The 26,520-nt window shown below is 41.1% G+C and overlaps 1 protein-coding gene across 4 annotated transcripts; it reads left to right on the forward strand.

Moving 5' to 3' along the window:
• LOC119647985 (geranylgeranyl pyrophosphate synthase) lies at positions 1-26,295 on the forward strand. Of its 4 annotated transcripts, none has more exons than XM_038049368.1 (8): positions 1-221; positions 324-478; positions 16,233-16,310; positions 17,049-17,193; positions 17,255-17,515; positions 17,585-17,684; positions 24,750-24,877; positions 25,003-26,295. In XM_038049368.1, exons 1-8 carry the CDS (start codon positions 126-128, stop codon positions 25,072-25,074), a joined length of 1,035 nt encoding a protein of 344 aa, XP_037905296.1. In that variant the 5' UTR covers positions 1-125; the 3' UTR covers positions 25,075-26,295. The 4 variants fall into 4 exon arrangements, with proteins under 4 accessions (XP_037905296.1, XP_037905297.1, XP_037905298.1 ...); XM_038049369.1 differs by having other exon boundaries at positions 17,085-17,193; XM_038049370.1 differs by lacking the exon at positions 16,233-16,310.
• Positions 26,296-26,520: the final 225 nt, after the last annotated feature.

Raw genomic sequence — 26,520 nt, forward strand, 5'->3', positions numbered from 1 at the left:
CCCGCAGTGCAGCAGACGTCAGAAGTGTATTGGGGTTCGCTCAGCTGAGTTGTTTGCGGTTTTGGTTCGCTCGGGAGAAATCGATAAATTTGTGTATTTCTCGTGAGATTCACGTGAAGTGGTGAATGACAGACAGTTTTCTGGCGTGCAACAGAATGGAGGAACTAAACGAAATCCTTGACACCGCGAAGGATCAGTCCAGCCAAAAAGAACAAGATGAGGTCAGTATCGTGGGGCGTTTTTTACTCTAAACTAAGCAAACGTGCCACAGTGCCGCCGTTCCTACAGTTCATATTCTAATTCTTATCATGCATTTCTTTTAGATTTTACTCCAACCGTTTGCGTACATTCAGCAGATTCCGGGCAAACAGTTTCGGGCAAAGCTCGCGCTAGCCCTCAACCACTGGCTCCAGATTCCCGACGAGAAGTTCGCGCTTATCGGAGAGATCGTCCAAATGCTCCACAATTCGAGTTTACTGTAAGTTCCATTTGATTACACGCAGACGGGAAATATTACGAAACTTTGCTCATCCAGTGGATCTTGGACTTTTTGATTGGCTTACCGCAGCGGCTGCAGCATGTGCGGTTGTTTACAAAGCGCCCGCCCGGCTCCTGCTGCTGTCGATTGATCTTGCTCGGCCGGGCATTTGCATAGTTCACTTGTAATTAGTTTGCTCTGGGCATAATTGATAATTGTGGGGATTGGATTCGTGTTTATGTTAAAGATTTGATGGCCACTTGGAAATTTGGATAATTATAGATAATTGCGCGCGCGCTTTGTATGAGCGGCGCTGATTACAGACGGATCACTTAAGCCGTTGTTTATGTTTTTCAAGTGGTTGGAATGCAATCCGCGGCGTAGGCGCGCCGGGTCGTATTACCGAGCTCACGGGAAATGTACTTTTAAGGCCTCACCACGCACTTTGGAGGAGGAATTCTATTTGGGAGCGACTTATTCAGGTTAGTCAATAGCCCAGCTCCTTATCTGCTGCGAGATCCGCTGATAGCAAATGGCGCCCATATTTTACAATTGGAATAAATCTGATATTTCTCAACGATTCTGATAAGCCTTCCAAGTTGTAACTTTTCACAAAGCGAGATTAAATAAGTTCTTTGTGGGACCCACTTAAATGTGATGATTTGATGAATAAAAGCTGTTACTGCGAGGAAATTTGAAGTTGCTGATAGCGAACATTAAATTAGTCCCAAGTATCAGTCACCTTTCTTCCGTGAATTTCATTTTCTGGAAATGAGTATTCTCTGCCGCTTCTGCTTAGCAAACGTGAGATTTTGCTATAATCTAAGAAATCTGCTTAATTACGACGTCTTTTCGAGTTAATTTTTGACATACATACATATTTGACCTCAAGCTGTAACGACTACCACCTTCAATGCTTGAACAAGGCTAGTTTGTCCGTACAGCGTGTAAACATAATCGTTCAAAGCTGTTCGACAACTCACTTTAATAGCATTTCACAATTTCTGGTAAAAAAAGCAATTTCAGGCAGAGCCGTCTTTGCGGTTAGTCAAGGCTTGCTGTTTACTCAGATGTTCTTTAGTATTTAGCAAGATCGCGCATTGTAAGCTTCCATTGATGAATACTATGAATCGTTCTCCTCATATAAGACTATTGTGGGCTGCATTCGATTATTTTCCTGGCCTCATTTTTAAGGTTTTGTGTACAACAGAAGCACTGAGAACGGTTGAACTCACTGATACACAATTTGGTGGACACTTGCAAACTACGAAATCCGACGCATGCGGTTAATGGCACGATTTTATGTTAATTTTAGGGGCTGACCAAGGAAGGAATTATGCAATTTATTTTGTCTGTGGGTATAGCCGTGTGGGGTATCGTATGAGAGGCCTTGATTAGTATTTTCTAAAATATGTCTTAATTCTTAAGTTAGTTTTTAAATAGCGAGCCAAGCGCCCTTGGGGCAACCCATTCGTCAGCGATCTTGGGAGAGTGGATTCCACGGTATGGCATAGTCAGCCATGCAATTGTCGACCCTCCTTAATATCTGCCACTTCCGCCTTCCGATCAGAACGCATACAGCACCAAGCAAGTTCTCCGTAATGTATCAGGCCAGCGTACCCCGATGATAGGTTGTAAAGTAGTATTAACGAAGGCTTCGAGGTTTCGAGCAATAGCGGAGTTCAATTTCCATGTGCTACTCCCATATACCAGCACAGAAAGAGCACTTACACAGAAGAGACTTAAATTTATCGTGGTGTTGAAATAACAGCACTTCAGCAACGAAAGCGGATCTAGCGGTGTTAATGCGTCGGACAACATCCAGTTCGGCGCCGCGATCAGCAGAAACGATATACAAATTGATCTTCGCCTTCGATACTCTGCCCATTAATGTAGATCGGGAGAGTACGTTGACCAGAAGCGACGAAAGGCTGGCCTCAAGGTGGTGTGCAATCGCCACATCTGTGTAGAAATACAAAACGGTGCCTCAGGCATGGACTTTCGGTAAATCCAAATAAAACCACAATGGGGTTATCAACAAAAAGGAGAAAACTGAATGTTCTTTGCCTTCAAAAGATGAGGGATACAACTTTTCAATTCTCTGGAGAAGTGAAATATCTGGGAGTTATGCTAGACAAGAAGATACTTTGGGACAAACATGTATGTATGTATCCGTAATGTGGTGAGTTAAGGTGAATCAAAAGTGTTTTCGGTCTAATCTAGCTACACTGCAAAAACTGTGTGTGTGGGTATTATCGGCACCATGAGCACAGTAACCGGCGCAGCTCTGAATGCATTATTAAATTTGCAGCCCCTAGATTTGTTTATCCAGAACACTTCAATGAGAACAGTTCATAGACTAATTCGATTAGATCTATGGGGAAACAAGTTACATGTTAGAGTTATTGGACGAACTGGATCCAGTTTTCGCAATGCCTCCTGCTTCTCGGATCCCCATACATCTGTTTGGTAGAAAGTATGAAGTTATATTGAAACGAAGACACAAATGGAATGAACCAGAAAAATGCGTGTCAGGATATACTGACGACTTCTACACCGATGGCTCCAGAACAGAACAGGGTTCTGAAGCAGGAGTCTATCTCTCGAATAAAAACGAAAAGTGGGCTTTTTCCTTGGGACAATATACAACGGTCTTTCAGGCTAAATTGTACGGGATTCTAATGGCAGAAACCTGGATGTTTGACGAGCGGCTAAAGGGTAGGCGATTCGTAATCTGTAGCGATTGCATTGAGGGCGTTCAGAAATTCTTTGATCGCTTTTGTTCAGGAATGTAGAAATCAATTGAACTCTGTTTCTAAATTCAATACGGTGGAGCTACTCTGGGTACCCGGTTATTGTTGTGTAGAGGGAAGTGAAATCTCAGATGTTTTAGCAAAAGAGGGTTAAATTTCCTTCCCTGGATCGGAACCAGAATTGGGGGTCAGTGGCACCGGTTAACGTGGCTGTCAAAAATTGGGAACAAGTTTCCCATAATGCTGAGCTTTAATGCTGCTAAACACACCAAACTTTTGCTGCCAGAACCAAACAAACATGTGGCAAATTTTATCCTATTGAAAAGCAGGGAGACTTGCAGAAGTATTGTAGACCTTCTGACAGGCCATAATTCATTTGCTGGGCAAATGTTCAGAATAGAAATTTACCAAAATGATACCTGTCCATCCTGCAATGTGGAAGTGGGATCCACGGAACATTTTCTGTGTGAGTGTCCTGCCTAGGGACGCATCAGACATCATGCTCCAACTGCATTGGATAGAATCACATCCACAAACGGAAATTTTGCGTTATTTGGCGCCACTATATGTTCTGATAATAACTGTTAGTTTTTCCGGAATACTTCTCTTGCGTAGATAACGTCAGATAAACTCCCTGTTCACGCTTCTCGAAATCGATGGAGAGCAGCTGAAGTGACGATCTAAACTCGTGCACTGTTCGAAAATGATTCGTAGGGTATTGGTGTGGCAATGCAGGAGGATCCAGAGTGGAAGTCAACCTGCTCTTTGTCGATCAGGCTTTGGAGATGTTCTAGGATGCATTCCTGGCCTATTTTACTTATTTTTTTGTGACGATAGGGAGCACGCAAATACCACTCCAATTGTCGTACTCAAAACAGGTGCTCTTCTCATTCCCTTCCGCCACTCCCAGGGGAAAGTTTCGGATTTCCAAGGTTTGCGTACGAGTGGAAGTACCAGATCTGTAGTAATTGCAGGTGCAACGATAAATAACTCGATGGGGAGACCGTCAAGTCCTGCGTTTGAGTGCATTTTTGGCCGAAATTATATCTCTTCTGCTCGGAGAAACAGTCCGTATCTGCATGTTACGATGACCAGCCGTCCACAAGAGGAGGAACTTCATCTGATGTGATACGGTTAAGAATCGTGGCGAAGTGTTCTTTCCATCTCTTCAGTCGTTTGTCATCGTGAATGAGAAGTCGACCGTTACCGTCCTTCACAGGACCATCGAAACATTTGCGACCACATGCAAGCTCTTTTGTCATGCGGTATACAGTTCTGAAATCATTGTGTTCTGTAGAATCTTCCGCTTCTCTCACCAGCGTAATAACGAATTCCCTTCTGCCACGACGCACACTTCGCTGGATTTCTCGGGATTACCCTCGGTATCGCAGTTTGCGCTCGTCACGCTCCTCATCACTCGCAGCAGTCAATAGAGCCTTCAACCCCTTCCGATCATCAATCCGCTTCTATGATTCCACATAACGCCTCTTGGGGTCGTGGCCGGCGACCTGTGAGAAAAGAGAATTTTTGATGGCGGGCCAATGCCGATATCAGCGCTTCGTGACTCGAAAATAATCATGTAATATTGGCTAATTAACTAAACAACTTTGTAGATTGGTTGCAATGAACAGAGGAATTAATAACTGGTTTGGTTGTTAGTTTAAATTAAGTTTTAGTGCAAATTAAAAACAGAAAAACAAATATCTGTACCCATTTCAGGCATCAGACAGGCAGATGTTTGGCTTGGGTAAAAGTTTATAATAATAATAATCGTTGGCGCAACAGTCCATATTAGATCAGGGTCTTGAAGTATGTTAGAGGACTTCATTTAAGACCGTAACTGTACAATACAGTATACTGTAGGAGGCAATGTGATCAGCATTGCGCTCGTCCGAGATTATTACCCTGATTTGACTCAGGTACTCATTCACAGCTGAGTCGACTGGAATCGGACGTCAAATCACGATACAAATCCCACTGCCACCAGTGAAATTTGAACCGCGACCTTCCGTACGATAGCCTTGTGCTCTAACCACTCAGACGTTAAGGTAAAAGTTTGTTTGAGATAAACTGTTGTGTCTAACAAAAATTTGTGCTTGTGTTAAACAAATATCTATACCAGATATCAAATAGACAAATGCGCGACCCCAGGTGGTTGATAAGAGCTTACGTATTGATGTATAAATGTATTCATGCACTTTTTTTAGGTTGTGCATTGGTTTGCGTTTGCTAATCTTTGGTGGCTATGCGAAGGACACGCAGAACATAAAACCACCATGGGATTCGGAACCCGGCGGCCTTTGGGAATGAGCCAGTGGGATCCCGTTAGTCGTCATCTCTCGACCGAAATGGCTCGATGCTGGAAAGCTTGCCTACCGTGGCATCTAATGCTAGAGGTGTTTGATATTTGTAGAAAGAAGTGTTCAAACATAGCGCCATCTTACCGGGAGTACCAGTAAAAACACCAAAGAAAATTAAGTTAAAAGCAGATCCGTGGACTACAAAAACGATAACAACACACACCGCGTTTGTTCAAGAGGAGTGGCAGGAGGTAATATATTACCAAGAAAAAGATCTATTTACGGGGAGCTCATCAACTGTTAGACCTCCGCCAATGCCAAAGATCGCAAAAGAAAGACTACAGGGAAGGTCTGTACAAGTCAGAGGTGAAAAAACGTATAAAAAGTGTAATCTTGCCGGAGTTCATAAAGAACAGAGTCTAATCCTCCTGGAATTACTTGTCATCTAGCTTGAGACAAAAATAGTTGAGTTGCTCAAGTGTTTATCAAGGATGCGCCATAAAGGTTATGATAAGATCTATCAGAGTCCTCTATAACAAATCACAGGAGGACGAAAACAATTATAAAGAGAAGCCGAAATCGGCTGTCCAAAAAGTGTCACAGGCCACTCAAGTGACACCTAACCGTACTGCCATCGAAATACAGCCGAATAAGAGACTACGGGAAAGGAGAGAATCCCTCTAGGGATTCAACAGTCTCCTAAGAGGAAAAGGGCGAACAGGCAGTTCCGAAAAGCAGAACTAAAAAATCAGAAGGAGGAGAGCACCTGACCAAAGTGACAACATCGGGTAAAATAGCGAACCCACGGGGAATGAACACACTGAATGGATCAAAGTTTCCAACAAAAAAGCGAAAAGGAAAGCAAAGATGCGAACTCGCCCAGAGGTCATTGTTATTTCTAGCAAGAACAATCTGATCTTTGCGGAGATATTCAAAAAGGTCAAAACTAATCCCGACCTAAAGGAGCTGAGCGAAAATATGAAATATCAACAGAATCCGAAGAACGCAGAAAGGGGAACTCATGTTCCAACTTGAGTAAAACTTATGGCTTTAGGCACTCAAGTTAAAAACTCACCTCCCACTGCCCAAAAACATAAAATCTACACAGTGTGGGGATCTGGATGAAGTGACATCGAAAGAAAAGAATTGCGCTTCCTTGACGGAACAGTTTTAATGAAATGCAAGCGAATGCAGTCTATTACAGGGTTCTGCGCAGTTGGATATAGTTCTGGCTAACATAGGTAATGTAAACACCTTTCTGAATGGAGGTTCTACCTCAATCGTAGATCTGACTTTTGTCGGCCCTGTCCTGGTAGTAGCGATTGCTACACCAACAGTAAAGTCGCGGACTTAGACGGAGTATAGAATAAGGCCCTTAAGCCTGCCTTGAAATCCAGACCGGGGATATTCGCCGAGTTGTTCATAGCGTACATGTCCGGGGGGATATTTCCGGCAGCATGTAAGCGGCAGAAGTGGAAATTATATTATTACTTCTAAACCGGTAATCAAGTGCTTGGAAGTGATGATAGATGCAAAATTCAATTTTAAGTACCATGTGGAGTCTATTTCCGAAAAAGCATCCACCACGAGTATGGTTCTATCAAGAATGATGTGAAATGTATCGCAGTATACTTGCAGGCTGCTGATAGTAAGGGTTGTGAGTTCCATCTTTTTGTATACAATCCCAGTATGGGGAACAGGGCTGCATCTTTTTTGTTGTGCACACAAACTGCGTGCTGTCTACAAAAGAACAGCCCTAAGGGACGATGATGCCCTAAGGGATGATGATGCGGCACTCGTAATTCCGGGAATGACGGCATTTCACCGCCTGTTAGACGAGATGATAAACATATATAACGTCAGACCCATCTCTCCTTTATCGCAGATAAAAAAAAGTCAAGAGGTAGAGATCCATAAGCAAATGGCAACAGTGATGGGACCATTCAGAAAAGGGCCGTTGGATACGCCGGTTGATCTCTACTTTCGCGGAGTGTTTAGAGAGAAAGCTTGAGGAAATCAATCATAATCTGGCCCAGTTTCTTACGGGTCATGTAGGGTACCATCAATACTTCTATAGGGCTAGATTGATTGTCCAAACTATAATGAGCTCCCGGACGACCCAGCGCACGTGTTCTTCCAATGCCCAAAATTCGTGGAAGAACGGAGGAACTAAACGGAAACTCTATCAAAGAAAAAAATTGTCCGGGAAATGGTAGCATGTCTGGAGGATTGTTGTGCGATCGCAGCAATCCACGGTAAACTATGAAAATCGGAAGAAGTCAAGAAAGAGCGATTGAAATGAAAATAAAGTCAAAAACAGTTCTATTTCTGAAATTTCAATAAATTGTTCAACATAGTTTCCTTGAAAAGTGATACAAGAAATTGCAACATTTTTTTACTTTTCTGAAAACGATCACTTCATGATTTGAATTTTTTCCTCTGGATTACTATTTTGAGCGCTGGAAGTCACCAGATAATCAGACAATCTCCCTTAAAAAGCGCCTATAATGCCATTCAGCAACTCGACCGTTTGAAGCAGGCCAGGGTTGGTCAATAAGAATGGTGTTCTGTTCCACAAGGACAACGCTCGCCTCACACATCTTTGATGAGCCGCCAGAAGCTACGGGATCTCGGAGGGGATGTCCTATCGCGCCCACCGTATAGTCCGGACCTAGCACCAAGTGATTACCATCTCTTCCGGTCCATGCAAGACACTCTTGGTGCTACTAAGTTCGCCTCAAAAGAGGCTTGCGAAAACTGGCTGTCTGAGTTTTTTGCAAGTAAGGAGGGGGGGGGGGGGGGGGGGGTTAGAAGAGGGGGATAATGGAGTTGCCTTCTAAATGGCAACAAGTTTGCGAAAAAAACGGGGCATATTTGAGTTAAATCGGATAATTCTAACTATGTTAAATAAGGCGTTAAAATTCAATCACAAATACGACATTACTTTTTCCCCAACTCAATATTTGCTTCAGCCATTTTGACGACAGTGGGGAAATGGTTGGAAACTAACAGTTCGTCTTGGATCTCACTATAGGAGATTCTCATAGTCACCAGTTTAAGTGAAGGGGTGCTGGGGCTGCCATACTCTGTGCTGTGACCGACAGCTGCTGTCTCCTGACGAAGCAAGTCCGGGGACGGTACGTCAAGCAACACTTTTTTTCCGTCTAACGTCTTTGTGTTTCTGAAATAGGGTTCATGCTTGGTTCCTCAAGTAGTCCGGGAAGGAAGTCTACCCTGGCTAGCTCGGCTACCGATGCAAAGATCTTATTTGAAACCAAAGGTGCTTAGGTTATTCGGAGTTTGCATATTTAATGTCCGCGTTTTTGGGGCATGCAGCCCTCTGGACATGCTTTTCCACCTAAATGGTCTTTTTTTCAGCGCCTTTCACGTTGCAAGGAAAACAGCGTTCATTCATCCGACAGTTTCGCTTGCCCTTAACACGTGACCAGCAGTCAAGTTGAATCTTGATGGTGGCTAGATAAATCTACTTCTCGTCCGGCTCAACAGCATCTATCAGAAGACAGTTTCTAGCGGTCACTTATGATGCAATCTTAATCTGAAGCATAATCGAATGGATCGTCCAAATTTGTATAGTTCGAAATAACGTGAAGTCGTTGTCTAAATGTCTTATGCCAAAGATGGTTTGAATTCAGACTCGTAATGATCAAGGTCTTCCTCATCCATTCCATCGGATTACCGCCCATCACAGATTGTTGAGTCTGATTGTCGGTCATATATTTTATCGTTGGATAAGTGCCGGAATCGTCCGTCAAAGGTTCTCCCGGGTATTTTCCTCTAAAACTCGTCTAAGAGTTCGTAATTTTGCTTGATTATGAACCAAATTTGGGAAATTAAAGGGAGGCTGGGAAGATCATGTCCTGTACAGTAAGAACTTTGACCCTATGGAGAGACATTTTGCATGAAACTGCTTTGAAACTGTATCTTCCTACTTGTGATTGATTAGTACGTATCGTTGTTCTCGATGCGGATGCAGGCATCTTATATTTGGGTTTGCTCTTGTTGATGTACAGTCTCAGATACAGAGCGCGTACATAATCTGGACGAAAATTTCCTTTAGGGCTACACATGATCATTTTTTTCAATGCCAAGTTAAAAAGGATACACGAGGTTCTGAAATTAGGTCAGCACACTTTTATTCTTCGTTCGGTGATCTACGTTAGAATTTTATAGCACCTACATAACATCATCGGCAGTTACCGCGATCTCCCTTTTTGTAAATTGGGCCGATAAAGATTTTTCTACTATTCGAGAAGATTTCCTTGCTCTCAAGAGTTTTAGATTATATTATGGGTATGGCTAAATAGGATTGAATCGCCTATCATCAGTAGCTCTGGGAGGCTTCAGGTGTCATATGCACTTTTCTCACAAACGGTTATACCTTTCCACTCGAAATGCGATAGAAAGGTTGGAACTATGAACCCTCACACTTGTGATGAATTACATTGGGGGCTCCCCGCACACCTAAAAGAAAGGTGCAATATTTTTTACCGAATATAGCCATTTGAGGTACAAGTGAGAGGCTTCGATAAGTACTTCCAGAAGCAGGTATTAGTTTTGACATTGGTTGCAATGCGGAGGAGTGCTGGTGCCCGTAAAGGGTCAATTACTTAGAGGACCTATCATCTACCCAATCTAAAAATCTGAAAAAAAATCATGGTGGTCCACGTACATAGTACCTAGGCTCCGATATATTCTCCGTTAAGAAATCTGCTCAAATAAAGTTAATTATAGTATATTTAAAAAAAATACTGATACTCATTGTCATGTCCTTGTTATTAATAACAATTTGGTTGAATGTTCCTCTATTTGGCTATGTTCATATTTTAAGGATTTAGGGATTTGGAACGCATATTCCTACTGTTAACGAGGTCTATAGGCTTCTAGAGTACTCTATCCTTCGCCACCTGAAAACGTGTCGATTTAAAAATAAATAGTCTCACCCACTTTTTTGCATTCATTTGTTGCATTTTCGAGATTTTCTATCTATCTATTGGAATTCCGGCAAGATCAGAATGTTACAAGAAACTCAAAGACTAAATTTCCAATGTAGAAACTTAAATAGACAATGAGGACCCCATTTTCTTTGGATTGTATGACTTGCGCTTCTATATTTGAAACGAGCAAAATAGGTGTCCGGATAGATCAGTGGTTAGAGTACTAGGCTGTTGCAAAGCAGATCGTGGTTGAAACCTCACTGGTGGCAGCAGGATTTAGATCGTGACTTGACGTCGGATATCAATCGGTTCAGCTGTGAATGAGTACCTGAGTCGAATCAGGGTGATAATCTCGGGTCAGCGCAATGCTGACCAGATTGCTTCGTACAAGGTACTGTAATCCTGTAGTATACTGTTACGGGCTTGAATGAAGTGCTCTAATACATTTAAGGAACTGGTTCAATTGGATTGTTATATCAACGGTTATAATTAAAGTGGGTCAGGGTAGATCTTCCCCAACGTGGACCATACAATTCGTCTACGACTGGATAAAATCTTACCCGGATATTATCAAGTGTCAAACAGCACTAGTTCTAGCCCGCCGTTATTAAGAATGTTATAAATAGGATCGGCCGCATTCAGGTATGGTACTCTCCATTCTGTCATGTCGATCGTCTGTCAATGACATTCATTACATATACTGAACTACAGTTCCTGGCCAAATTACTACTATATACTATTCTCTATGCTGCTGCGAAATTTGGTGTGTGTGTGTGGTGGGGAGAAGCTACAGCTTCTGAGCACTCAGGCCGTGTTGGCCCATTGTACTCGCGTCCCTCGTCTAACGGAATATTCCGGATTCGTTAACGTATCGTAGGATTTCCGTTAGTGAATGTGATGCTACCCGCCGTAATTGGAGAACATCGGCACCAAAGATTTGATGCCTGATGCGTCCATAGGCGGGGCATTCACAAAGGAAATGCTCCGTCGATTCCGCTTCCTCATTACAGGAGGGACACGTATCATCTTCGGTAATTCCTATTCTGAACATATGCCCAGCTAGTGAATTATGGCCTGTCAGAATGCCCACAATACACCTGCAAGTCCTCCTGCTTTTCGACAGGATAAACTTTGCGGTACGTATGTTGGGTTCTGGCAGGAAAAGTTTGGTGTGTCGAGCAGGATTTAGGCTCTGCCACCTGTCATTATGGGAAACTTGTTCCCAGTTTTTGAAAACAGATTTAGCCAATGCTACTGATACCCCAATTGCTGGCTCCGGTCCCGGCATAGAGGAGATTGACCCCTCTTTCGTTAAAGCGTCCGAGATTTTATTTCCCTCTATGCCACAGTGACCAGGTACCCAGAGTAGTTCCACCGTATTGAATCTAGACATAGAGTTCAAACGGTTTCTGCATTCCTGAATAATTTTCGAGGTGATCAAAGGACTGCTCAATGCCCTCAGTGCAGCTTGACTGTCACTGCAGATTGCGATGCGCCTGCCCTTCAACCGCTCGTCAATCACCCAGTTTGCCACCCTTAGGATCGCATAAACTTCGGCTTGAAAAACCGTTGCATATTGTCCCAAAGGAAAAGCCCACTTCTCGTTTTTATTCGAGAGGTAGACTCCGGCTCCAGAACCCTCTTCTGTTTTTGAGCCATCGGTGTAGAAGACTTCCGTATATCCCTCCACGCATTCCTCTGGGTTTTCCCAGTCCTCTCTACGCTTCAGGGTAACTACATATCTTCTACCAAACAGATGTATGGGGACACGAGAATCGGAAGGCATTGTAAGAACTGGATTCAGTCCTCCCAGTAACTCTTCCAATGCTCTGTGCCCCCCACATCCGTTGTTTTCCCATAGATCTAATCGAATTAGCCTATGAGCTGCTCCCATTGCAGTGCTTTGAATAAATATATCCAGGGGCTGCAAATTGAGTAGTGCATTCAGAGCTGCGCCGGATGTCGTGCTCATGGCACCAGTGATACCCAGACAAACAGTTCTTCGCAGTGCAGCTAGTTTACGGTGAAAACCTTTTTGTCTCACTTTAACCCACCACACTACGGATGCATATACGAACATCGGCCTAATGATGGCAACGTATATCCACATTATCACATGAGGCCTGAGTCCCCATGTCGAGGCAAAGGTCCGTCTGCACAGCCCATAAGCTGTGAGAGCTCGTTTCATCTTTACCTCTATATGTTTGTTCCAAAGAAGTTTTTTATCTAGAGTAACCCCCAGGTATTTCACTTCTTCGGAGAGTTGAAGAGTAGTACCCCTCATCTCAGGGAGGCAAAGTCCATCCAGTTTTCTCCTTTTTGTGAATAAAACCATTGTGGTTTTATTTGGATTAACTGACAAACCATGTCTAAGGCACCAGCTGTCTATCAAATCAACGGCACGCTGTATACTTCTACACACCGTTCCAAGATCCCGATCAACAGCAAGTACAGCCACGTCATCAGCATAAGCTTGAGCGTGTATTGGCAAATTTTGCAGTTCGCATAGCAGTGAGTCGATCAGCATACTCCACAGAAGCGGCGAAAGCACACCTCTTTGGGGGCAGCCCTTCGTTGCCTCCGTAGTCAGGTAGCGATCGACCCCTACCTCAGCGCACAGCAATCTTTGCGTTAGCATAGCATGGATCCACTTAATTAAAGCATCATCAACACCATGCGCTCTGGCGGCATCACAAAGTTTTTGAAAAGGCGCACAGTCGAAAGCCCCTTCAATGTCCACGAACACCCCCATCGCGTACTCACCATTCAAAGTTGCATCCTCTATCTTTGTGACCAAAGAATGAAGAGCAGACTCACAGGACTTTCCACGTTGGTAAGCATGTTGGTTTTCACTAAGTGGGTGTGACCTAAGTGCCTTTCCACGAATGTGACGCTCCACCAGTCTCTCCAAACCTTTCAGCAAGAATGAAGTCAAGCTGATCTGTCTGAAGTTCTTTGGATTAGAATAGTCATCTTTCCCAGCGAAATTTGGTACTCCTAGGATGAACTTGAGGGAGGTTTTTCGGTCAATTTCAAAAAGTTGCTAATATACCATGTTATTATTAATTTGATTTGATCAGATACCGAAATGAGACATCGTTTTGATTTTTCCAGAGTTTTGGATTGGGTAGCTTTCCAAAATGAGTTACTATACTTTTGCAATAGCAAGGTATGGTTTACAACGAAAGAAATTTAAATGTATTCTTTCCGATAGACAAAAAGGGAATATTATAACATTTATGAAATAGGGGCGATAAATAGGCTGGGAAGCGGGGCAAATCTTCTCCGACGAAAACATCGCCCATAGCGGCGTTGATTTTGGGAAAATGGCATGAGTTTCTATCCTTTATGTCGCTAACGAGGAGATCATCTGCAATGTAAAGCGCAGACTAGTGTGTCTCCATTTAAAAAATTCATTCAGATCTGTACCGTAGAAGTGACATAGTGACATGAAATTCATAGTTGGTTACCTCAAGACTTTTTGCCATATCTAGCTAATTACGGATCGGTACTGATAACTTTTTATTTCCAGAAAATTAATTCTAAATTTGAAACTGAAGTGAATTTCCTATTTTTAAGGTTTTGTGTAAAATCGATTCAATGTCTGTCTGTCACACGCACTTTTCTCCAAGACGGCTAAACCGATCCGAACGAAATTCGGTAGACAGATGGGAACTATGAAATCCCACGCATACAGCGAGTGGCATAAATTTAGGTGGAGTTTAAAGGGGGGGGGCTCCCCATACATGCAAAGGGGGGATTCAAAAAAATTTTCCCACCGGATATGGTCGCGTAGGGTATCAAATGAAAGGTCTCGATTTGTACTTTCCGAAGCTGACATTAGTTTTGGCTTGAATTGCAAAGTACGTGAGTAAGGAGTCAAAATGTACGCACTTAAAGTGAGACAGGACTCATTTTCGGAATCTGCCCAACCTAAAAATTCGAAAAAAATCAGGGTGGTGCGCCTAGATGACATCTAGGCTTCAAAATATGTCCCATTCCGATATCTGCTCAAATACACTTACTAATAGTATATTACCAACTTTTAGAAATTTACTGAAAAAACACCCTTAAATTCATCCTAGGAATCCGAATCTCGTACCCGCATAGAGGACAATATTTCATATATATGTGCTAAATTTCATGGAAATCTGGCCATTAACGCCAAAGTAATAGCAGTTCAAACTTAACAATTTCGCGCGAATTAAATGCTTCCAAAGCCATGCAAATAAGATGCTGAAGTCATAATTAACGGGAATATTTGACATTCCCGTGAAATATTAAAGTCGCATTTATGAAGAATCTACTTAGCCCTTTTTAAGATTTTCTGTAAAACATTTATGTGAAATCTAATCTTCGAGAGATGTCCCATTTCGGTATCTGCTCAAAAAATTCACTAATAGTACATAACTTTTAGAAATTGACTAAAAAACTCCCCTTAAGTTCATCCTAGGTGTACTAAATGCACCGACATAGAGGACAATCTCGTGCATACACATGCCAAGTTTCATGAAAATCCAACTATTAATGGGAAAGTTATAGCAGTTCAAACTTATCAATTTCGTGCTAATTAACAGCATAAGCCATACAAATAAGATGCTGACGTCATAATTAACGAGAATAATTGACATTCGAGTGAAATATTAAAATTCCATTCAACAAGAATCTAATTCTCCCCAGCCTTTTTATATTTGATGTAGGCTACATTCTTGGCATTTGCTAATAATATTAAACTTAGAGTGTGAAACGCATGAGGTTGACTATTATCAATACAGAGGTTTCCATCAAATGATTAATTTAAATCGCTTTCTAAAAAGAAGAGGGCGATGGAATTAGCTAGCTATGTGACACGGAGCTGTCGTGCACTTGTCGCTCTTCACATTTTTTTCTTTTTCTTCAGCCTTTGTCCCGTTCACAAGCGGGGTCGGCTCGTCGTGATCGGTTTCGTCATTTTATTTTATCAAATGCCTGATCAGGATGTAATCGCAAGGCTTTTAAATCCCCATCCAGCGTGTAAAGCCCCTATTGTTTCGGCCGGCCTTTTGGTCGCTTACTATCGACTTCGATCTTCAGACCAATCTTGGTAAGTGAATTCTCGTTAGTGCAAATTACGTGAACCATCGAAGACGCCTCTCTTGCAGTTTTTCCATGATCGGTGCAAACCCATATCGATCGCGAATCATTTCAGACGTGATAAAAACGTGTCACACTACCAGTGCAATGCAACATCTTCGTCCCCATTACCGCAAGACGCCGTTCATTGTCTTTTATAGTCGGCCAACACTCAGAACTATAGAGTTGTGGAATGCCTCTTCATCCAGGTTGCGTTAATGCGTGAAGCAATTTCATTACGCAGTTGTCTATTGGCTGATAGCATTGACTCGAGATATTTAAATGGCTGAGTTCTGGCAATGGCAGTAACCTGCCCAGAACTGAGCGATTTAAATATATCGGGTCAATGCAATCAGCCAATGGAGAACTACGTTACGCTCCTCACATAGGGAAACACAAAACCTTTTATACCTGAAGCGTCAAGCTTCCGGTTTCTCTACTTGTTAATAAACTAAGATTTTCATTGGCATCTATTAAGAGTATTGCTTACTTTCACACATTGTTGTGCTAATTGTTGTTAATTCTCGCTGTCAGCATTAATATTATCTTATATTAACTTATGTCGTTCAACTTAGTATTTTGTTTATTTGATGGAGTTTATTAATTATGTCTTTGTGTTGCTTTCTTACGAAAGACTTCATTCCGTACTTATGCTACCGAGATGCAATGAAGACGCACCAGAAGATTCAATTTTGAGTAGCTGCTATTGGAGGCAAGCATTTGTGAAATATATTAAAGACAATTATTCCATTGTGCATGTTAACGCAGCAATTTGGATTGCTCATGTTTAATTGTGGCGTTTAATAATTATTGTTAGAGCATTCATTAGCCGAATTAATGATTACAGATTTTCATGCATGTCTTTGAAGAAAGTTCGTAATGTACATGGTTCTGCTTTTGCGAGTTTGTATAATGGATGCCAAGTTTTCTTAGTCATGAATATTCTGGTATTAATTGCTGCGATATTGTCAGGAAATCGAGGACAATTACCAATTGATTTAGTCTCCTTAAAGTTCCTACTAGAAAAGAACCGTCGACGATGAAAATTTGGTGATAAATCGCAGCATAAGGAATGGAGTTTTTCATATTTCGGAGTTTCGTTTTATTGGATTGGTATGGAATCATTTTAGTTTACGTTAAGAGCATATCATTCCCTGTTTTTTGGGACTGAATCATTCACATCACATCTGTATTAAAGATTCGAATTTATGTCAATTCATCCATTTTACCTTTTTGATCTTGCACAGATTCCACAAACTTTCATATATTCCCACCAGAATGATTATGGAAACGTCCAAACCAATGTACCATCCTCCTTATATTCACTCATTAGTTTATCGACTCTGAATATAATCTAATAATTTGTACACAGAATTAGTCTAATACGTATGTAGAAATTTGTTGTATTTGGCATATCAGTCTAAGCGGTGGTACTAATCATTTGTTTCAGCATTGACGATATTGAAGACAATTCAATACTTCGCAGGGGCATACCAGTCGCGCATTCAATTTATGGCGTAGCGAGTACAATAAATGCCGCCAATTATGTATTGTTTTTGGCTTTAGAAAAAGTACAATTACTGAATCATCCCGAGGTAAAGTGGCCACTATTTCCAATGTCTTAAACATTTTATATTTTCACATTAATCTATTTAGGCTACCAAAGTCTACACTGAACAATTATTGGAATTGCATCGCGGCCAAGGCATGGAGATCTACTGGCGAGATAACTTCACCTGTCCAACTGAATCTGGCTACAAACTTATGACGATCCGAAAAACTGGCGGTTTGTTTATGTTAGCCATTCGACTTATGCAGTTATTTAGTAGCAATAAGAAGGATTTCTCCAAGTTAACGGCCATATTGGGATTATACTTCCAGATTAGAGATGATTATTGTAATTTGAGGTCGAAGGAGGTAATGTATAGAAGCCTTACCCGTCGATATTTCCTAATGTGTACCTGATTTTTATAAATTTCATTTCAGTATTCTGAAAATAAAAGTTATTGCGAGGATCTCACGGAAGGGAAATTTAGTTTTCCTATTATCCATGCATTGCAAAATAAACAAAATAGACAAGTACTACGTATCCTTTTCAATGAAATAACTAAACCTTGAGAACCATTGCCTTAAAATATCGTTAATTCAATTATATAAAAATTATTTTAGTTTGCGTTGTTTGAGCCTAAACTATAATCTATACAGAAGAAGTAAATCCAAACTCTAACATGGCATGCGTTAAACGATTTAGGATTCAAGTGGTGGAGTAGATACCTATTCCATCGAAACCAATTTCTGACAAAATTAGGAAGAATTTTTATCGAAATTTGGAATGAGAAGATACAAGTATTTCGGCTTTCCTGTCTAGTATTTGGGTTATGCTCGAAGGGCCGCGTGGCGAAGAACAATGAAGAGTTTTCTTAGAAAATGGTTGGGGGGAGGGGGGGTTAAAGCACATTTCCAGATACTGACAGCGATAATGCGTAAATGTGATTTACGTGTTATGTCTACCACCACCGGGTCGTCTGCAAAGCTGATAATCATTGCATTTTACTCATCATTGTACAGTACGTTCCAAAAACGAGGTTCCAGTACAGTAACATGAAAAATTTGTGACGCAGCAATGTATTCTTTTATTTATCCCGCAGCCGTGCAATTAGCATGAGCATATTGTTCTAAGTCGCATTCGAGTTAGGTGCACAGTTTTCTGTATCATTTTCGCTTGCTCCTCTTATAACTCGTTTATAGCTACTTCTGAGATCTCGGTATCCGTGCTTAAATTGATTCATCCTCTTTCTTGCCTTTTGATAAATTCTTCTCAGTTTCTCAATTTCCTGTTCCAGCGATAATTCGGTTTCTCGCTGAGATTCAAATTTCATCTTAGTATGTATTGTCGCGTTGAGACAATGGTTTTGAATTCTTCATGATTATTTCCCCTGCGTTATTATCCATTTACAAAGGTAGTAGGACTGCGCCAGCTGTGAATGAGTACCTGAGTCAAATCAGGGTAAAATTCTCGGGCGAGCGCAATGCTGAACACATTGCCTTCTACAGTGTACTGTAGTGTACCGTTACGGTCTTGAATGAAGTGCTCTAACACACTTCAAGGCCCTGATCCAATATGGATTGTTGCGCCAACGATTATTATTATTATTATTTATATCGGGGCAGATGGTCTTTTGGAGGCCTGACGAGAGGAGCTGAAAAAGCGAAGATTCCTTTGGAGTCGGGAAAATGGAAAAAAAGGGAAAATAGGTGGCCCGCATAATTTTCACCCCAGACCCTTATAATTTTTACCGCAGACCCGTGTGAGTTTCAGCCAGGGTCCCGTTTCACTGCATAATTTAACCCCGGGCAGAGATTTTCGCTCTGCGGCCGTGCCTGCAGATCATTGCACTCTCTCGAAAGGTGGTTAGGCTCCTAAAGTTGCCAAATACCTTGCCTAGTTCTAGCATCGAGGAAATTTGCGCCCCACACATTGAAATCGCCGGTAATTATTATGAGATTTTGATCTCTAGCGCCCAAAACTAAATTGTTCAATCTCTTGTATTAAGCTGTTGTTAGATTAGAAGTCGCATAGTAGCATTAGGCGTGGGTTTTGTTGACTGTTGGTTTCTTGAAAGAACTGTTTCCACCGATATCTCTCTCACCGAAGTAGGGCTGCCATTATTTTGGTATGGTGCACTGTATTAAACTAAAGTGTGATAGCGGCGCTTTGCTTCTCACTAAGTATAAGTTCCACCTCGAGTCTAGTAGAGATATCTTCGTTTAAGTCCTTGTAATCTCTTCCCTCTGATCTGCTACCTCGCTTTACCACACAAAGTACCTGTTGTTCAGTCGTTAGACTTATTTAATATCAGTATGAAGTTGCTTGGAATCTCGAGGGACGTTCAATTTTCGAACAAAATTAGAGCGACACATACCCTTTTTTAGTGAAAATTATGATTTGGGAGCGGACATTCTTCGTGTTCTTTTTTGCTGATTTTAATCTTAAGCTTTAAGCTTTAAGCTTGACACTTCTGTTTCGTTCTATAGGCCGGTGCTCTTTTCGTCATCTTAATATAATAAGAATATAATACCTCGATAAGAGGATATTTTGATGGATATTCTTTATAAACGCACACAGTGAATTCTCCCGTCAAGCGAGAGAAGCACTGCCTCTGCTCAGCTCCTCTTTCTATCAAGCCTTCCACTGTTTGACTTCGAGTTGATACAACATTTATGTTAAATCGAGGTAGCTGTGCACTATTATAACCCTGTCATCCCTGTTCGGGCTGAGTTTTGGGCTGGCTGTGGACTAGAAAATTATTTCAAATGCATGCGGAAATGGGGGGAGGCAGATGCTTGGCATTAATTAATTGATTTGTAACGTTATGGATTGGAATGAATGTCAGCTGGTTGATGTGCATATGGCGTTGGTCTACGTAATATTTCTTCGTACAAGCGGCCGAGGCGACTATGCTGCAATGCCAACTATCGGTTGCGAATCTGCTCTCTCGGCTTTAATGTGAAAAGATGATTTCGATTTTGTATGTGATAACATTGTCAAGGGTTGCAAGTTGCATTGGTAAAAGAACTATTGTGTCCCTTTACTGGTTATGGGTATGTCGTTTATACCTACAGCCGACAGAAACTTTATCATGTTCCGCATTTCCATATTTGGTCGTTTGGCACTCCTCGCGGGTGGACATTTTTTTGCGAAATAACCGCAGCAATCGATTAAATGGCCAATTCTAAGGAAAAATGTGTAATGAAAATTTTTCGAGTTATTTTTGTCAAATGACCTGGTGCCACTAATTCGGGGTGCCGCCTAGAAGGAATATCAATCTGCATCTCTATGTGCAGAGGGAGAGGAGTTAATCCCAGAAGGACCTCTAGGGGGCCAAGTTTTCATTACCCCACTGATGTTGATACACACGCAAGCCAGTCTTTGAAGTTTGTATAACTCCCTGGCTGTTGGTTTCTGTTCCGTTCTGTCTGCCCAGATTACCGCCCCATGGGTAATCATTGGCTTTACTATTGCAATGTATATCCAGCGCAGTATTTTCAGGTTATATCCCCATTTTTTTCCTGCTATGGACCTGCAAGTCATCAAAGCCCTTGTGGTTTTCCGCCATACGTTTTCAACATGTGTCTGCCAGCGTAGTTTTTGGTCTAGTGTAATTCCTAAATATTTGGCCTTTATTACTCGTTTCATCTCCACGCCATGTAATCTAATGGCTCCCAGGTGATCAAGCTTGCACTTCCTACTCTGTGGTACTATATTGGCCTCGGCGCAGCCAGGCCTTATTGCACCAGTTACTTGTGATTCGTAGTCTAGTTTGGACTCTTTTTACATAGCGTATTCTCACATTTGTCCTTATAGATTAAAACAATATCAAAGTAACCCTGGGTTTGTGTTCCAGTGTTTGTTAGCTCTCCTAGGAGTTCATCAATTACCGTGCTCCACATTAATGGTGATGGTACCCCACTCTGTAGGCAACTTTGAGTAGTGTTCATGAAAATAGAAGCTGTATCTTTCGGTACTTCTATTTGTTTACTCTCTGATATTCTGCCCACTCACTCCTTTCTGGATCCGGGTACCTCGTATCTCTATGTGATATGTTGTCGACCACTCTTTCCAAAAATGCATACGCTGCTACTTCTTCAATTTCTATAGTATTCCGTAATATGTCCGTCAACTAATATAGGGCAGATTCGGTCGACCACCCTGCCCGGTACGTAATGGATTACGCATTAGAACGTTAGTTCTAATATAGTTGTTCATGACATACTCCATTGGTTTAAGTACGACCGATGTCAGGCAGATTGGTCTGAAAGTTGCAGCGTGAAAAGGATCCTTTTTACCCGCTTTCGGAATAAAGATTACTCTTGCCCGTATCCATGCTTTTGGTATACATCACAAGGCTATGCTACCCCTTTACACTCTTAGGAGAGTTCCTAAGAAAATTCAAAGACCTCTTTGGAATAGTACTTGGAAAATATCGTCTACTCCGGGTGGTTTCAATGGTATAAAGGTTTCTACTGCCCATTTTAACCTATCTTTCGAGCATACTTCTTTCGTTAGTTTCCAATTCACCTTTTCCCTCTTTCTGTCCGTTGTTGGTTGTCAGGCAGAATGCTATTGCCTTCCGCCTGTCTTAGTCAATGACGACTCTGTTGGGGCCTTCCACTGCTTCCAACTCCATTGCGCTTCTGATGTTACCGCTCCTTTGTACATCTAATTATTTTGCGATCCGACATAGAGGGCTCATTCGACACACTCCAATTTTTGACCAAGCCGCTCATCCCAGTGTTGCCTAGAGTTATGTCTAGCACCTCTTGCTTGGTACTGGTCACTGGTTGGTCAATGTTGGAGTCTTCTCCACGATATGTATTTCTAACTTATTACTGAGGATTAACTCCAGAAGGTACTCACCTCTTCGATTAATGTCACTGTTTCCCAAGATATCATGGCGGGCGTATGTATCTTAAATTTCTTTTGAGAATGACGCAAGCTCGTGGTTTTTCACAAGAGGAATCTCAAATTACCTGCATATTTCCTCCTTGTAGACTACGAATTTGCTCCCGGTACACCCAGTGATCTTGAGCCAGCACTATTTCCGTGTTATCCTTAGAACTTGCCCGTGCAATTACTGCAGATGCAGCTTTTGCATGGTGGAGGTTTACCTGGGCTATTTTAGTGCTGGCCACCGGCTCCGTTAGTGCTTCGAGTCCTTCTTCAATGTCGGAGTATTACCCTCCTCCTTTGACATGTCACTTCCTCCTCCGATTCGAGCCCTAGAAGGTCTAGGTCAAGGACGTTCAGCTTCTCCTCTTCTGTCGGCAGCAGGTCCACTTCTCAGCTCGGTCTTCCCACTTCAGCCTCTAAGGAGAGGAAGTCGATTTTGGTAGAATTTCCACCCAACATGTCCGTCAAAGTATGCACGTGCACGGGTATGCTACTAAATTTGTAATTGATGGGGCAGTTACGACGTTTAATTGCCTCCAGGAATAGGCCATCTACTTGCTACTAAAAACTATCCATAACCGCGTATGAAGATCTACGTTTTGAATAATGAAGAGGCTTAAGAGCTCCCCTGTCTCAATCGCTGCGGCCTTGGGATGGTAAACCGTCTTCATGTCTACTCCTGGTATATCCTTCCCAGCACATGTCGACAGTTCCGTTCGCTTCCATCCTGGCAGTTTATGGATTATAGTCTTAAGCCAGTCCGCCGTGTCCTTCAACGTGCAATCCTGGTAGATTTAAGATATGGTACATAAAAATATGCCGGTATAAGCGAGCTCATTATTCCATCTCCAAGACGATGGGGTCCTCAATTATTTCCTGTGCCCCACGAGTGAGAAAGTATAACTTTCGGCATTATGGCCAGTCGAATGCTCTTTACCGGTTTCCTGGCTCCGCCTGATGGGACCGTTCGTGGGCGGTACGGTGCTCCGCTTGTTTATTGTATGTCTTTTTTATGTCTTTATTAAGGTTTTGTGTGAAACAAAACCTTATTAGAATCGAGACGGTGTCTGTCTGTCCGTCTGTCTGTCTGTCTGTCACACCCGATTTATTCGGAAACAGCTAGACCGATTGTCACGAAAATTGGTGGGAGTATGTAATCTGGTGTTCCCTTTACATGCAGTAAGTGGAGCCATCTTGTGTTACGTTTAAGGGGGGGGGCTCCCCATACATGTGAATGGAGGATGCAAATTTTTCTTTCATAGAATGTTACCATGTGGGGTATCAAATGAAAGGTCTCAATTAGTACTTTTCGAAACTGGTTCCATATTTGATATAGAGGAGTGAGGGCTCAAAAAATGACCCACAAAAAGTGTAACAGGTCTCGTTCTCAGAACCTATTCAACCGAAAAATCTGAAAAAAATCACAGTGGTGTATCTAAACGAAATCTAGGCCTCAAAATATATCCGGTTCCGATATCTGCACAAATAAACTTAATAATAGTATATTTCCACATTTTGGAAATTTACCCGGCAACCCCCCTTATGTTCATCCTAGAAGTAGAAAATTTGGCATGCGTATAATGAAGAACATAATGCACATGCTAATCAAGTTTGAAGAAAATCCAACTATTATTAATAAAGTTATAGGGGGTAAAACTTTACCATTTTTTGTGAATTTCGTGCACTTTTCAATCTGCATGACGTCATCATCACATATCAATTCGTCAATACCACAACCAAATGAGTTCTTATGAATGGGGTCGCAGAGAATTATTTTGTTTTAGTTTTTTAGTTATTTGTCAACCAGACATGTGTGTATGTAGGTATATAATATATGCGTGCTAATGAACTTTGCGGGTAGTGCCTAATTCAGATAGATATTAGAAGTAAATCGGAAATATGGGTACGATCAATTTATATACGTGCACATATGTGTACAGTATTCGGAAATAGGCAGTTTGTTTGTTTAGGGTGAGCGTAACATCTATGGCTGTAATATGTACGTATGGCTCGTAGTTTGGAAAAATATGAAGGAATATGTTGGGTTTGTAACTATATACGGATAGAAAAATGTGCGTTAAAATTTCTTACATAAGATGAACACAAAACCTTTATACTCGAAGCGCGAGCTTCCGGTATTCCGACTTGTTTTTTGTACTCATTTGAATCTCACGAGTATGGAGGTTAGGAGGTCCGCGTGTAATATTTAATACTATCGGAAGCCGAGTAATATCACCTTGTTCAAAAAGTCATATGACATTACTTTACCTATTAAGATGTTTTGCACACCGCTATTCGAAACCAGTAAGCAAGTGAAATGCTGATTGATGATTAAAAGTCACTAAACTGGTCATAATCTGCAAGCGTCTCAAGTTCCAAAACTATGACGTTTTTTATCCTCTAGAAGGTTTGTTTTTTTTATTTCCAAATTGAAACCAGCACCCTGGTCTCACCGAAAGAATCGGCTTGAACAGTAAATTCAAAGAGCTCCTACAGTGTCAAGTGTGCATACTTGTTTCGTTTAAGCTTTGAGTTTCCCTTTTTCAATCCCACAAGGTATGAACAAAGTCTACTTCCCTTAATATACGTACGCTAAGTGTCGTTCAAATCATTCCATCCGTAGCTATAAGAACTTCTCATGAATTCATCATCGTGTGCCTTTCAAAGTAAAATTTCCTTAACTGCATATCCGAAAATCAGATATTCTTCGTCAAAGGACAAGAGACGTTGAAGTGAAAAAGTACTGTGTCAACCTCCTCGAAAATCTAGGTAGCTTTAAGTATACACGTGATATCCTTGAATCACTGGATCGTCAAGCACGCGAAGAAGTAAGTAATATGATTAGAATTAGCTTAAACTCAGTTGATTATATTTAAAGTTCATGTTTCTGATTTCAATTTACGTTTCTCGTTCCATTTTGTTACTCTCACTTTCGTCGCCGATTCTGCACTAGGTTGCTCGCCTCGGACCGAACCCAATTATGGAAAAACTGCTAGATGATTTACTCTCATGGAAAACTGCTTGATGATTCGAATCAATTATAAGCTGAACTGCGAGGCGAAACAGTTAATTTTTCAATTGAAAAGATCTTTTATGTCAAACATAAAGGAGAAGTTAGCTTTTCAAGGAAATAATTCTCCTTTGTTACATAATGCTTATTTTTATATACTTAAAAAGTTCGCTATTTTCTAGGTATAGCGTAAGGTATTATTGTAGGGTAAAGTGGAAATATAGTCATTTCGAAAGCTAACATTATAAATTTGCGCTTTTGTGAGATTGATGAGGGAGAATTAAAGCATATAATCTGAACTCCAGGCGTTCTGCAATATTTATACAACTACTGAACCAATGGAAAACATGGGAAACAATCAAAGCTTCAGAGCTAACCAAAGTTCAGGTTAATGTGTTTTAGTTTTGCCTGAATAAATCATTTGTTGTCCCCTTAATTTATTACTATTATTTATTAGGTACTTATTGATTAAAACTGTAATAACAGCCTGAAGATACTTTCCTACTTAATTTATTGTTTGCATCGCAATACATACATATGTTCCAACGGAATAGAACATTCGTACAAATATCAGCTTGTCTAATAGCTTTAACTAGTTCAATTGATTGTTTGAGACAACGCAGTGAAATATTTTACCATGCCCTCTTTCATCCGTGTACCTTTCAGGCAAAAATCTTTATTTTAAGGTACCCATCAATTCCAAATTTTTAAGAGACGAACTCAACGATGTGTTCCACGCATTAATCTGTCGTATCTCAGTATTTTAAATAATGGAACCAGTCTCTACTTACAGACAAGCTTTAATGAGTCCTAATCGTTGAACAATGATCTTATGACGGATTTGTGTAATTTAAATTGTGAATCCTAAATACATATCCGCAAACTCACTACAAATTTTTTAACTAGCTTTGGAAACTAGACAAAGTAACACAAATCAGATATCTCCATCAAAAATCCAACGTTATGTAATCATGAAACATTCGAAAGTCAATTTAGCTAAAGTTTGATTGAAGTAACTCAGTATTCTAACGAAATAGCTGCAGAAATAACATTCTGGCGTTATTTAGAATAGCAGAAGTCATATGAAGCTGTAGGTTCGCGAAATAGAAGATTGCTTAATATTCTAGTAGCAATTCGATAATTTTTTGTAATGAGATACATACTACGGAACTAATAATCTAATTAAAGCGTTTTGTAGTCATTTTGTGATTGACAATAAATGGAAAAGTTACATAATTGCATCTGTTCTTATTTTCTTTATAGATCTTGTGTACCGCTACGTTTTATTGTATTTTATTATAGATTTTGTGCTGTCCACCCTTCCGTAATTTGCTGCTGCTTTGGGATGTTGTATGGTGTAACGCTATGAGTGATCAAACAAAAGTTAGTCCTTAAATAACTTTTATTTGAAGTGATAAAATAGTGAGCTTCAAAATAAGATTGATGCTTGAAAATATCTTT

Source organism: Hermetia illucens, chromosome 2, assembly GCF_905115235.1.
Source record: "Hermetia illucens chromosome 2, iHerIll2.2.curated.20191125, whole genome shotgun sequence".
NCBI classification, from domain to species: Eukaryota; Metazoa; Arthropoda; class Insecta; order Diptera; family Stratiomyidae; genus Hermetia; species Hermetia illucens.

What these genes read in the sequence shown, in the direction of transcription:
- LOC119647985 (XM_038049368.1), top strand. Translation starts at nt 126, where the DNA reads ATGACAGACAGTTTTCTGGCGTGCAACAGAATGGAGGAACTAAACGAA. An exon ending in GCCAAAAAGAACAAGATGAG is followed by an intron (nt 222 to 323) that starts GTCAGTATCGTG and finishes CATTTCTTTTAG; the next exon opens with ATTTTACTCCAACCGTTTGC. An exon ending in ACAAAATAGACAAGTACTAC is followed by an intron (nt 17,685 to 24,749) that starts GTATCCTTTTCA and finishes TCCGAAAATCAG; the next exon opens with ATATTCTTCGTCAAAGGACA.